This window comes from Ursus americanus, chromosome 10, assembly GCF_024610735.1.
Source record: "Ursus americanus isolate L20-20 chromosome 10, mUrsAme1.1.p, whole genome shotgun sequence".
NCBI classification, from domain to species: Eukaryota; Metazoa; Chordata; class Mammalia; order Carnivora; family Ursidae; genus Ursus; species Ursus americanus.
This window is the reverse complement of record NC_142136.1, coordinates 76,853,369-76,867,551: the sequence shown is the minus strand read 5'-3', so window position 1 is coordinate 76,867,551 and position 14,183 is coordinate 76,853,369. Positions and strand designations below refer to the sequence as shown.

The 14,183-nt window shown below is 41.6% G+C and overlaps 1 protein-coding gene across 2 annotated transcripts in view; it reads right to left on the bottom strand.

The window, feature by feature from the left end:
- Positions 1-12,335, bottom strand: part of CRYL1 (crystallin lambda 1) — a 151,094-nt gene extending 138,759 nt beyond the window's left edge. The window contains exon 1 of one of the 2 annotated variants that reach the window (XM_045797133.2): positions 12,195-12,335. In XM_045797133.2, coding sequence (XP_045653089.1) covers positions 12,195-12,235 — 41 coding nt within the window. In that variant the 5' untranslated portion in view covers positions 12,236-12,335. The remainder of the gene's footprint in view (positions 1-12,194) is intronic. The other variant, XM_087865243.1, reaches the window with a different exon arrangement.
- Positions 12,336-14,183: the final 1,848 nt, after the last annotated feature.

The window sequence follows — 14,183 nt, the reverse complement described above, 5'->3', positions numbered from 1 at the left end:
GCACTAGTGGCTCACATTATGCTTTTTTCTTTTTTAAGATTTTATTTATTTATTGGACAGAGACACAGCGAGAGAGGGAACACCAGCAGGGGGAGTGGGAGAGAAAGAAACAGGCTTCCCGCTGAGCAGGGAGGCTGATGTGGGGCTTGATCCCAGGACCCTGGGATTATGACCTGAGCCAAAGGCAGACACTTAACGACTGAGCCACCCAGGCGCCCCATCACATTATGTTTCTAACAGGCAGCAACAACTGTTATCATGATTCAATCATTTATCTTGGTTGTTTTCACCTAGTTCCACCCCCAACTATGCCAGTATGCTGCGATCATATAGGAGTCAGTCACACATTCGCGAGAACTGTAGTTCATCTACAAATGCAGTTGGGGGGGTGGGGTGACATTCACTCGACAGCAGTTTTCAACCTTTCTGTCAAAGACATTTCTACAAAATCCAAGCCACAATGGTCCTCATGTTTGAATAGCTGGTTGCCAAATAAATTAACTGATCTTAATAACTTTTTTTATGACCAAAAAATCAACGTAAGACAAATGTCCAAAAAGAAATAATATTTATAACATATAAACATACAAAAATTCCTATAAAACCAGAAATAAAAGATGAATACACCAAACACAAGAGGGGGGGGGACCTCTATAAAGTATGTGAACAAACTAACTTGAAAATATATTCTACTGCCTTACTCTAATGAAAGCAAATAAAATATATATCCAAACGGCAGAGATTAAACAAACTGACAATGCCTAGTGTTGGTGAGGTTACGGGCAAACGGGCACTCACAAACCACTGAGGGGAATAAAAGTGGTGTAAAATATCTGAAGGCAGTCTCACAGCCTGTATCAAAATTAAGTATTTCTAATATTTGACCTGGGAATTTTACTTCCAGAATTGACCCTAGGTTAGGTTAATAACACACAGACACTCATTTACAGTAGAATTTATATTAGCAAGAATGTAAAAACTAACCCTGTAACATTTAGCATTAATTAAATTATACACAGAGCAAATAGAGCAAATTTTAACAATTATTAAATAGAAAAGTAGATATGAGGACATTCTTTTTTCCATAATTTCTACTTTTCTGTGTATTTGAGAATTTTTTAAAAAATCTGGGAAAAATTAGTTATATTCCATACAACAGGCATTAAAGACAAAGTGGATTTCTTCTTATTATAATAGTTTCACAATCTGTATTGTCCATAGTCCTCTAGAGGAGGGACCAAGAGAAATAAGCCAACTTCTGGGAAGCCGCTGGTATCCCTTCCCCCTCACACATAGTCATTCATGACCGGACATGACATGGACATCTGACCCAAACCACCCAATCAACTGGCTTATCAGCACCCTACTATACCTGTAGCCTGGCTTGCACAGGCCAATCAGATTTCCTCTCCTGAGAATTGGACCTAAAATGTGGAACTATAAGTCAGTAATAGGCACTGGAGTTGAAAGATTATAATGCTGGAGTTGGCAGCAATGTGCAAGACAAAGAAGCAAAGGAGAGAGGAAAAGTGAGCAAGTGGAGGCAGGGGGGAATTTATGGCGCAGACTAATATAAACAGGTACAAAGATCAAACTGCACAGCCCCAGAATGAAAGTTCTGGCAGCTTTGTTGTTCCCAGTACTACTTTACCTTGGGCCCAAATACAATTAGCTTCCTGCCCTTAAAGCCCATGACATCTTATTAACTTTTTCTGAACCCCTAGATACCTGGGGACCATATAACGGGTACCTAAAATTCTAACTATTCTGATATGCTTTAAAGTTTCTCAATTCATAAATCTGAATTAGTACCTCAAAAAGCTACTGCAGGTGAAAGGGCACCTGGGTGGCTCAGTTGGTTAAGTGTCTGCCTTCAGCTCAGGTCATGATACCAGGGTCCTGGGATCAAGACCCCTGTCGAGCTCATGTGGAGTCCCGTGTGGGGCTCCCTGCTGAGTGGGAGTCCACTTGTCCCTCTCAGCCCCTCTCCCTGCCCCCACTGGTGCTCACTTGCTCTCTCTCGTGTTCTGTCTCAAATAAATAAATAAAATCTTTTTTTTTTTTTTAAGCTACTGCAGGTGAACATTTATTCTGTTACATAGCAGCAAAGCAGCAGGGGAGAAAAGTTAAGTAATAAAATTGGTTCGATTCTGGGGCAGTTGGGTAGCTCAGTCAGTTAAGAATCTAACTTCTGCTCAGGTCATGATCTCAGAGTTCCAGAATGGAGTCCCACAACTGGCTCCCCACTCAGGGGTGAATCTGCCCCCCCCATGCTCTTTCTGTCTCTCTCTCTCAAATAAATAAATAAAACCTTTTTTAAAATAATGCTTCAATTCTAATTTTATCATTAATGGCACTTAGTTTTGAAAAAAATCCATACTAGATACTTTTTAAATTGTCTTTCCATTCTACAGTTACTTATTTACTGGGCAAAAGATGAAGTAAAACTGTTCCTACACTATTAATCTAAGTTGGCTATGAAATATTTGCCAGTAAGAGCTATTAAATATTTCCTAGGAAGGGCACATTTAGTGTTTGAGCTGCTAAGAAGCAACGGGAGCATGGTAGGGTTTGCTCTCTGTGTGTCTGTGTATATAGCCATATGCCTGTGTGTTTAAATGCAAAAATCAGCAGAGTAATACCTAAGGTAGCATTCCAAAAAAAAAAATTCAAGCCTCAGAAAGTTTCTTATAAAAAATGTACATAAGTCACCCCAAAGTAAAATTCTGGAATTAAAAAATTAAGACTAGCTTAAGGGATGCATTACTTGAAATAAAATAACATTCTACCAGACAGAGTTCAAGATGGCAACTTACAAGGATCCTGAACTCACCTCTTCCCAGGAACACAACACACCTACAGCTACACATGGAACAATGTCCTCTGAAAAGGACCCAAAAGCCACCTGAACACCTCCTCCCGACAAAAGATAAAAGGGCCACATCAAGTGGGATAGGAGAGGGAGAGACACAGTCTCGCAAGAAACCCCACCCAAGGCATGGTGACCCACAGACTCATCATAATACAGATCTTGTTCCCAAGGACCAAGGGATTTGTGCCCCCACATCAGACACCCCAACCCTACATCACTATACTAGAGAGACAAGCTCCCGCCCGCCCAAAGTGTTTGGCCTCAAAAACCAAGGGGCTTACTTCCAGGAGAACGATAGCGCTATGTGGAACAAAAAAATCCACTCTTAAAGGGCTAATGCACAGACCCACAGACCTCAGGACCCAGCACAAAAGCAACAGTTGGAAAGGCACCTACCATATGCAAAGGAGACTCACCTATTATTAGTTTTAAATCAGCTGAGGAGAGGCAGAAATTTGTTGGGACTTTCTCTGAAGACAGACGCACTAATGGTGCCATTTTTGTGTTCTCCTTCTGCCTTGCTGGTGCCAGGTTTGGCAAGGACCATTTTTGTACACCCCCCACCCCACCACCAGCCTCCTATCTCAGGTGGGAATGCCCTGCCCCCACCTCCACAGCTTTGGCCTGCCCTGCCATTGCCAGCAGGCACACACAGCCCACCCAGGAGATGCCCCTGGCTCTGGTGGCCAGAGGGGATTGTGTTTCTGGACCCCATGGGTCTGAAACAGTCAGAGAGACACTCCCTGGCAGGCTACCACTCCCAGGGCACTGCGCAACAGAAGATGGAAACACATGTGGAAAGGCCTATTTTCTTGGTCTGGAGCTTCAGCCTGAAAGGCAGGCTATTATTATTACTTATCAATAATTACTTTAAATGTAAATGAACTAAATTCTCCAATCAAAAGAGTAGCTAAACAGATAAAAAAAAAGTAAGACCCATCTACATGCTGTCTACAACCGACGCACTTCAGATGTAAGGACACACAGACTGAAAGTGAAGGGATGGAAAGAAAAGATATTCCATGCAAATATAAACCAAAGCTGGGTAGCTATACTTATATCAGACAAAAGAGACTTTAAAACAAATACTGTAATAAAAGACAAAGTAGGGCATTACATAATGATAAAGGGGTCGACCCAATAAGAGGATAAGGAGAAATTGACAGCAACAATACAATAATAGCAGGATGCTTTAACATCCACTTACATCAATGGATAAATTATCCAAACAGAAAATCAATAATTCCACTTTTGGGTATTTGCCAGGGAAAACATTAACTTGTGAAGATATACGCACACCTATGTTTACTGCAGCATTATTTACAATAGCCAAGACATGGAAGCAACCTAAGCATCCATCAACAGACAAATGAATAAGGAAAATGCAGTACACACACACACACACACACACACACACAATGGAGTATTACACAGCCATAAAATATATGAGATCGTGCCATTTGAGACAACATGTTTGGACCTACAGGATATTATGCTAAGTGAAATAAGTCAGACTGCAAAAGACAAATATCATATGATTCCACTCATAAATGGAATCTTAAAAAATGAGTAAATAAAAAGCAGAATCAAAGCTATACATACGGAGAACAAACTGATGGTTGCTGGGGGCAGGGGGACAAAATGGGTGAAGGGGAGAGGGAGACAGAAGCTTCCAATTATGGAATGAATAAGTCACAGGAAGAAAAAGCACAGCATAATGAATACAGTCAATAATATTGTAATAATGATATAATGGCACAGATGGTAACTCCACTTGTGGTGAACATAACATAATGTACAAACTTGTTAAATCACCTGAAACTAATGTAACATTGTGTGTCAACTACACTAACAAAAAAAAAGCTATATTACGAAAAGAAATTAAATCTAAACATGTTGCTGTTTTTTAATCAATTAATTAAAAATAAATTTAAAAATAAGAAAATAAGAAAATCGATATGGAAACATCAGTCTTAAAAAACACTTTCTACCAGGGGCATCTGGCTGGCTCAGTCAGTTAAGCATCTGACTCTTGATCTCAGCTCAGGTCTTGATCTCAGGTCATGAGTTCAAACCTCACACTGAATTCAAGCCCCTACTTAAAAACAAAACAAAACACTTTATACCAGATGAACTCATAGATATGTACAGAATATCCCATCCAGGGGCGCCTGGGTGGCACAGCGGTTAAGCGCCTGCCTTCGGCTCAGGGCGTGATCCCGGTGTTACGGGATCGAGCCCCACATCAGGCTCCTCCGCCATGAGCCTGCTTCTTCCTCTCCCACTGCCCCTGCTTGTGTTCCCTCTCTCGCTGGCTGTCTCTATCTCTGTCAAATAAATAAATAAAATCTTTAAAAAAAAAAAAAAAGAATATCCCATCCAAAATCAGCAGAATACACATTCTTCTCTAGTGCACATGGAACATTCAGAATAGATCATATGTTAGTCCACAAAACAAGTCTCAATCAATTTAAGAACATTAAAATCATATCAAGCACCTTTACCAACAATAATGGTATGAAACTAGAAATCAATATAGAAAGACAACTGGAAAAATCACAAATATGTGAAGATAGTACAACATGCTACCGAACAACCAATGGGTCAAGAATAAGTCAAAGGAGGGGCGCCTGGGTGGCTCAGTTGGTTAAGCGTCTGCCTTCAGCTCAGGTCAGGATCCCAGAGTCCTGGGATGAAGCCCTCATCAGGCTCCCTGCTCAGCAGGAAGCCAGCTTCTCCCTCTCCCACTCCCCCTGCTTGTGTTCCCTCTCTTGCTGACTGTCAAATAAATAAATAAAATCTTAAATTAAAAAAAAAAGAATAAATCAAAGGAGAAATAAGAAAAAATACATGAAGACAAACTGAAACAGAAATACAACAGTCCCAATCTACAGACCGCAGCAAAAGCAGTTTTAAGAGGGAAGTTTATAGTGATACAGACCTACCTCAAGAAACAAGAAAAATCTCAAACAATCTAACTCTACGTTTAAAGGAACTAGAAAAAGAACAGACTACTCTACAAAATTAGTAGAAGGAAGGAAATAAAAACCAAAGCAGAAGTAAATAAAACAGAGACTAAAAAGACAGTAGAAAAGATCAATGAAACTAAGAGCTTGTTCTTTGAAAAGATAAACAAAATAGACAATCCTTAACCAAACTCACCAAAAACAGGGCAAGGGGGGAGGGGCGGGGAAAACCTCAAATAAGTAAAATCAGGAAAGAGGAACAGTTACAACAGATACCACAGAAATATAAAGGATCGTAAGAGACTACTGAAACAATTATATGCCAACAAACTGGACATCCTAGAAGAGATGGATAAATTCCTAGAAACAATCCTCCAAGACTAAATCATGAAGAAAAAGAAAATCTGAAAAGACCGATTACTAGCAAGGAGATTGAATCAGTCATTAAAAACCTCCCAACAAACCAAAGTCTAGGACCAAACTGGTGAATTCTACCAAATATTCAAACAAGATTTAAAACCAATCCTTCCCAAGCTCTTCCAAAAAATTCAAGAGGAGGGAATGCTCCCAAACTCATTTTACAAGGTCAACATTACCCTGATACCAAAGCCAGACAAGGACACTACAAAAAAAAAGAAGAAAAGGGGGAGAGAGAGAGAGAGAGAGAAAGAAAATTATAGGCCAATATCCCTGATGAACATAGATGCAAAAATCCTCAACAAAATATTAGCAAACCAAATTCAACAATACATTAAAAGGATCATACATCATGATCAAGTGGGATTATTCCAAGGATGCAAGAATGGTTCAATATTCACAAATCAATCAGTGTGTTACACCACATTAACAAAATGAAGGACAAAAATCATACGATCATCTCAACAGATACAGAAAAAGCATTTGACCAAATGCAACATCCATTAATGATAAAAACTCTCAGGGCACCTGGGTGGCTCAGATGGTTAAGCATCTGCCTTTGGCTCAGGTCATGATCCCAGGGTTCTGGGATCGAGCTCTGCATTGGGCTCCCTGCTCAGTGGGGAGCCTGCTTCTCCCTCTCCCTCTGCCACTCCCTCTGCTTGTCCTCTCTGGCTCTATCTCTCTGTCAAATAAATAAATAAAATCTTAAAAAAAAAAACTCTCAAAAAGTAGTATAGAGGAAACATACCTCAATACGATAAAGACCAATTATGACAAATGCACAACTAACAGCATACTCAACTGTGAAAAGCTGAAAGCTTTCCTCTAAGATCAGGAACAGGCAGGATAATTGAACAAGACCTTGAGTAAGATCAAGATCGTCGTTCACTCTCACTACCTTTATTCAGCATAGTATTGGAAGTCCTAGCCAGAGAAATTAGACAAGAAAAAGAAATAAAAGTTCTCCGAACTGGAAAGGAAGAAGTAAAACTCATTATTTGCAGATGACAAGACACAGTACATAGGAAACCCTAAAGATTCAACCAAAAAAGTGCTAGAATAAATGAATTCAGTAAAATTGCAGGATACAAAATCAATACACAGAAATTTATTGCATCTACACACTAATAACTACCAGAAGAGAAGTTTCTTTTTAAATCCCACTTACAACTGCATCAAAAAGAATAAAATACCTAGGAATAAACTTAACCAAGGTGGTGAACAACCTGTATACTTTAATGCACTTTAACAAAACTTTAAGATGCTAATGAAAGAAATTAAAGAATACACAAATGAATGGAAAGATATTCCATGCTCACGGATTGAAAGAATTAACATTGTTAAAATGTCCATACTACAGGGGCGCCTGGGTAGCGCAGTCGTTAAGCGTCTGCCTTTGGCTCAGGGCGTGATCCTGGCGTTCCGGGATCGAGTCCCACATCAGGCTCCTGGGCTGGGAGCCTGCTTCTTCCTCTCCCTCTCCCCTGCTGTGTTCCCTCTCTCGCTGGCTGTCTCTCTGTCACATAAATAAATAAAATCTTTAAAAAAAAAAAAATGTCCATACTACCCAAAACAATCTACAGATCCAATGCAATCCTATCAAATTCCCAATGGCATTTTTCACATAACTATAACAAATCTAAAAAAAGCTAAAGGGATCTTGAGAAAGAAGAACAAAGCTAGAGGTATCATATTCCCCTGTTTCAACCTATACTACAAAGCTATAGTAATCAAAACACTACAGTATTGGCATAAAAACAGACACACAGGTCAAGAGAACAGAATAGAGTACAGAAATAAACCCACACATATCTCATCAATTAATTTGACAAAGGAGGGCAAGAATATACAATTGGGAAAGGACAGTCTCTTCAATAGTGTTGGGAAAAATGGATAGCCACATGCAAGAGAATGAAAATGGACTGCTATCTCATACACACACAAAAATTATCTCAAAATAAATTAAAGACTTGAACTTAAGAACTGAAACTAAAAAATTCCTAGAAGAAAACATAGGTGGTAAGCTCCTGACATCTGTCCTAGCGATGTCTTTTTTTGGAGCTGACACCAAAGGCAAGGGAAATAAAAGCGAAAAAGAAACAAGTGGGACTACATCAAACTAAAAAGATTCTGCACAGCAAAGGAAACCACCAAGAAAATGACAAAACACCTACTGAATGCCAGAAGATATTTGCAAAGGATATATGCAATAAGTGGTTAATATCCAAATATACAAAGACCTACAACTCGATCACAAAAAACTCAATTAAAAATGGGCAGAGGATCTAAATATACATTTTTCCAAAGAAAACATACAAATGGCCAACAGACACATGAGAAGATGTTCAATATCACTATCAGGGAAATGCAAATTAAAATCACAATGATATAGCACCTTGCACCAGTCAGAATGGCTGAAATCAAAAACTCAAGAAACATCAAGCGTTGGCAAGGATGTGGAGAAAAGGGAACCTGTGTTGCACTGTTGGTAGAAATATAAATTGATACAGCCAGTATGGAAAAACTGTAGGGAGAGGACTCAAAAAATTAAAAATAGAAATACCATACAATTCAACTATTTCATGTTTGGTTATTTACCCAAAGAATACAAAAACACTAATTTAAAAAGATATATACACCCCTTTGTTTATTGAAGTATTACTTACAATAGCCAAGATGTGAAAACAACCTAAGTGTCCACCTATAAATGAATCAATAAAGAAGACATGGTACACACAGACACACACACACACACACACACACACACACACACAATGGAATACTACTTAGCCATAAAAAGGAAGATCTTGCCATTTGTGACCACATGGACAGACCTTGAAGGTGAGACAAGCTGGACAAAGACAAACACCGTATGATTTCACTTATATGCGGAATCTAAAAAAACAAACTAAACTAAACTAATCTGAACTCACAGATACAGCGAACAGACTCATGGTTACCGGAGCGGAAGGGGATTCGAGTGGGCAAAACTGGGAAAGGGGCTCAGTTGTATAGTGACAAATGGTAACTAGATTTGTGGTGATCATTTTGCAGTGTACAAATGTCAAATTATAATGTTGTACACTAGAAACTTACATAATGTTATATACCAATTTTACCTCAATTAAAAAAAAAAAAAGGAAAAAAACCCAACATTCTAACAAGCCCTTCACATTGCATATCAGAAAAAAAACAATCTCTGTTATAAAGCCTCAAACATCTGTCTACTAGGACCAAGCATAAATGGATACACAGCCAGTAATAATAGTTTCTACCCTAAGGGGAAGGTCCTGGAATCAGAACTTTTCCCGAAGGAGAGGGGCCCCTGAGCTCAGTCCTAAAGAAGTGTGCTCAGTGAAAAGAGAGAGGCACAGGAGAACATGCGTACTTGAGGCCCCAGGAATATGACAATGTTGGCCTTCTTCCCAAGATTGGTTCCTATTTTAAAACAAGCTCAAGGCCTAAAATTTGGGTAAACACAATGCAGTATGTATATGAATACAGAATTCATATTTTAGTTATTCAGAAACACAGTATTATATAAAAGTAAGTTCCCCTGCAGACTTCTAGGGCTAACAGGAAAGCTTGAGAACACCACTCAAATACAACACCACTCAAATGCCTTCAGGAAACCCACTTTTACTCCCATTTTTTAAAGTTGCCATTACCATATTTTGTCTTTCTTTATGTTCCTACAGCCCTCAGATCCAAGAGGCTTTTGTCTTTCTTAATTCTTCAAAAACACACTCCTATTCTGTCAAGCCCACCATTCTGAAGGGACTTGCCCTTGATGCTCACAGGAAAGCTAAGTGGCCATGACGAAGAGTGTCCTTTACGGGGGCACCTGGGTGGCTCAGTCGGTTAAGAGGCTGCCTTTGGCTCAGGTCATGATCTCAGTGTCCTGGGAATGAGCCCCGTGTAGGGTTCCTTGTTCAGCAGGGAGCCTGCCGCTCCCCCTGCTCATGTTTTCTCTCTCTCTCTCTCTCAAATAAATAAAATCTTTATTTAAAACAAAAAAAGTGTCTTTTATGAAAAAAATCAATGGAAAAGAATTAAATAGGGACTGTATTTCTAGCAAGTACTTTTAAAGAGGGAATCTGGTAATTATTAGGAAAAGATGGAAAAACAATGGCCCAATATGTCCCTGAAATTGAAATAGGTATATTGGTCCGTTGAAATCCAAGAATGAAACTTAAAACCAGGTTTTAAGGAATTAATTTACATTCTCCAGCCCCATTTTGTAAATGGATGTTCCCTGGAATCATCCATGGGACCAGAAGAGAGAGAAAGCAGAGAGACAGAAAGAAAGGGGAGGGGGAGGGGAGAGGAAGAGAGAGGAAAAGTGAGTAAGAGGAGAGAGGAGAAGGGAGAACAGAGAGGAAAGGGAGAGGAATGAAGGGAAGGAAAGCAGCAGTACTCCAGAAGCAGAGATGGGTGTTTCCTGAGGTGTGGAGGGTGTGGGATAGACAGGAAGGGCTTTCTATCCTGTGCCAATTTCTGTGGTCATTAAAGTTTGCCAGCCCTCATCTAATTCCTTATCAACCTCCCTCAAGGGAATCAGAAATAAACTGACTCACTAACAGCTCCTTCTTGCAAGACTGTACTCCTCATGAAAGAATCAGAGCCAAACAGGCATAGTCATTTCCAAACGCCACTCAACATTTATTAGGTAAAAGCAGAACACTCCAACACATGGTGTAAGATATACAAAACTCTAGCCCTTGACCCTGGACAACTAAAATGCAAGTCACTCTACCCAGTACAAAGTACATTTTCAAAATATATTTTTATATTCCTTCACCAGGCAGCCACACACATCCACATGCCTGTAAAGGTCAAAGGCTCAGTTAACTGCACTGTTCTCTGACCAAAAGGAAGCTGACAAAAGCATCCTGATGCCTTCTTTCAATAGGTTCAAAGGAAAAATCCTGACACTGGAATTGTCGCTGGGGGCAGGTCAGGTAGGCCAACACCTCAATGGCCTAAAGAGACACAAAGTCACCCCCAAAAAGTGCTTCTAACTATAAATAGCAAGTATTAACATGCCTATAGATTGCTATGATAGCCTGTCAGTGCAAAGGTACGCATAAATGCCTTTTTAAAAAGAAAGAAAATAGCAAAGTTGTAAAAGAACAGATGGGGGCACAAACCGGAAAAATCTGGATGTAATTTAGTCTGTTAAACTGACACACCCTAGCAAACTCTGGGCTCCAGCGTTGCCCTCTGGAAACAGCGCTTTCTCCACGAATCAGGAATGAATTAGGATGGCCCGTGTGTCCTCCAAGCACCTGTTGCCGCCCAGAGACACCCCTGGGGACAAGAACAACGCACATCTTTACGCCCTGCAGGCAGAATCCTGTCCACGGATGTACAACGGATCTCGTTACTAGGGTAGTGCCATCTCGGCCACTTACTGACTATGACCAGAGGCAAACTGCTTAATCTCAGTTTTCTCATCCATAAAGTGGAAATAGTTAAGAATACAGTTCTGCAGAAGCTTTGCCAGACCTCATTTCGCCTAACGCCTAGCACGTCTGTTTGTATTTGCCAGGAGGCCTGGCATCACTCAACTAATTCCACAAACCGCATTTCCACCGCAGCCTGCGCTGTCAGCTTTCTGAACCTTGCTAGTAAGTCGGCACGAAGTGAAACAAAACCGCACTCTACAGTGTGTTTGAACCTGCAAAGCCATGCCGCTACCGGGCGCTCCTACAGGCCTGGCCACTTTCATAGACGGTTGCAAGGGCGCACAGAACCCTCGAGGGTTGGAGGCTGGCGTTCCGCCATGCCGTTTCCACGTCTGGAAGCTGACAGCGACCTGGGCGCCCGAGCCGAGGCGGCGACGCACGGGCCCCACACCGAGGAGCACCGCGGGCCCGGGTTTCCCCCAGCGCCGCAGCAAGAACGCGGCGGGTCGGTGGGTCGGGGCCGTTTACCTGCCAATGATCACCACCTCGCCGGCCGCTGGGGACGCCATGGCGCGACGTCTAGCTGGCCCGGGAGCCGCACCACAAGTGCGGAGAGCTGTGGGCGACAGAGCTCTCAGGCGCCGCGCGCTGCGCCAGAGACCCGCGCCGGGCGGGGCGTGACTCGCGCCCATTGGCTTGCACCCGAGCTAGGGGCGGGCCAGCGGGCCGGGATAGGCTCCGGGAGGGCCGGGGGGAGGGCCCGCCGCCTCGGTCCCCATTGGGTGCGTGGCAGGCGGAGCCTCCACCCGGACACCCAGGCGCAGACCCGGAGCATAGGGGCGTAGGCGGGGCTGGCCGGCGAGAGGACCGGCTGGGGGCAACACTGGGTGGAAAGTGCGAAGACCCAACCCTTCAGACTTCAGCAATTCATTTTTTCATATTTTAGTTTCCAACTGTGCACCCTAAAATCAGTATACATAGGAGCGGCACCACCAGGCTGGCACAAGGCTTGACCGCTAAAGGACCCCAAAGCAACTAGCAGTAGAATTTCCTCTTTGAAAATGTTACCATCTCTTCAAAACATTCTTGTTCAGGCCTTTATACTGAGGGTGGTTATTTCTGAATTTACACTCATAATTCGTTTCCGGAAAGATCCTCGCTGCTTTTCTCCACAGATGAGAACTGAGACCTAGGAACTTTGGGAAAGTAGGAAAGGAAAGCTCCAAATGTTTTTATCTGTGAAAGTGGAAGATGTGTTTGATCCCACTATGCTGTGCTAAGGGGACAGTGAGGAATGGGAGTTATTTGAGCTGTATTCCCTCCTTCAAGAAGCAGAGTTGGTTTATGTATGACAGAAAGGAAATGTCCAGGGACAAACAAACAGACCAAGAGGAAAGAGCATCATACATCTCATGACAGCTTGTGTCCACACAGCACAAGCTGAAGGGAAATACCACGGTCATCCAATTCAAGAGGATTAGAGAGTACTCAAGCGGAAAACACTGGAGACACTGATCTACTCAGATGACAAATGGAGCTCTTCCTTTATTTGTTTTCTCCAGTCAGAACACAGAAAGAGAGAGGGGTAGGCTTTAAAGAACAATTTCGTAAAGTTTCAATAGACATGTGAAACAAGGTACTCAACTCACTTAAGATAAATGAAAAGTAACACAAAATAGATAACTCATCCTTCACCCACCAAATTGGCTAAAATTACAAAGATTGATAAAATATTCATATTGGCAATGAAGTGTTTCAGACAAGCAACCCTTTAATACAAAATTGAAGGGAGTCTTACACTGGCACAGCCTTTCTGGAGAAAAAATGCTGTTGGGAGAGCAGTCAGCCATGATCCCCGAGCATTCCTGCACTTTCCTGCTGAGTATAGCAGACTTGGAAGACTAACTGACTCCTGATGCTGAGCAGTTTCTGCAGCTATGTAGCTATGCACCCAGGCAGCTGAATAGATGAAGGCTCCTGCAGAGTGAGTACCTTGTAACTGCCCATTCCTTGGGTGGAAGGGGACTGGTTTGTTTGCTGCTCACTACAGAGCCGGCTGTATGCTAAACAAGTGCTGGTCCCTTGGCCCCTTGCAAATGCTGGGGTCCTCTGGCCTTCCATGTAACCCTGGGGGAATTGGGGCTCCGAGAACTGGTGCGAATATGCCAACATTCTGGCTCTTGCTTTTGCTGTGAGTAGTAGGGTCTTTTATCTCTAATCCAGGAATCTCATGTCCTCTGTCAGCTTCCACAAAACTGTGGCAAGCTAACTCATTCGTTTGCAATTAGATGAAAATCTCAGACCCTCAGAGGGTCTGGACTTTACGATTCCAGTCCTAGAGATCTGTTATATAGAAATACAAGTGGACATGAAGATAAACAAAATGGTTTATTTCAGCAAAAAAATAAAATAGAATAGAAAAAATTAAAATATTATATAGACTCTTAATGTTAAAATAGACATTGAAAACATGATGAATACCTATCAATAAGAAACAGTTTTAAAGATTATGGTACA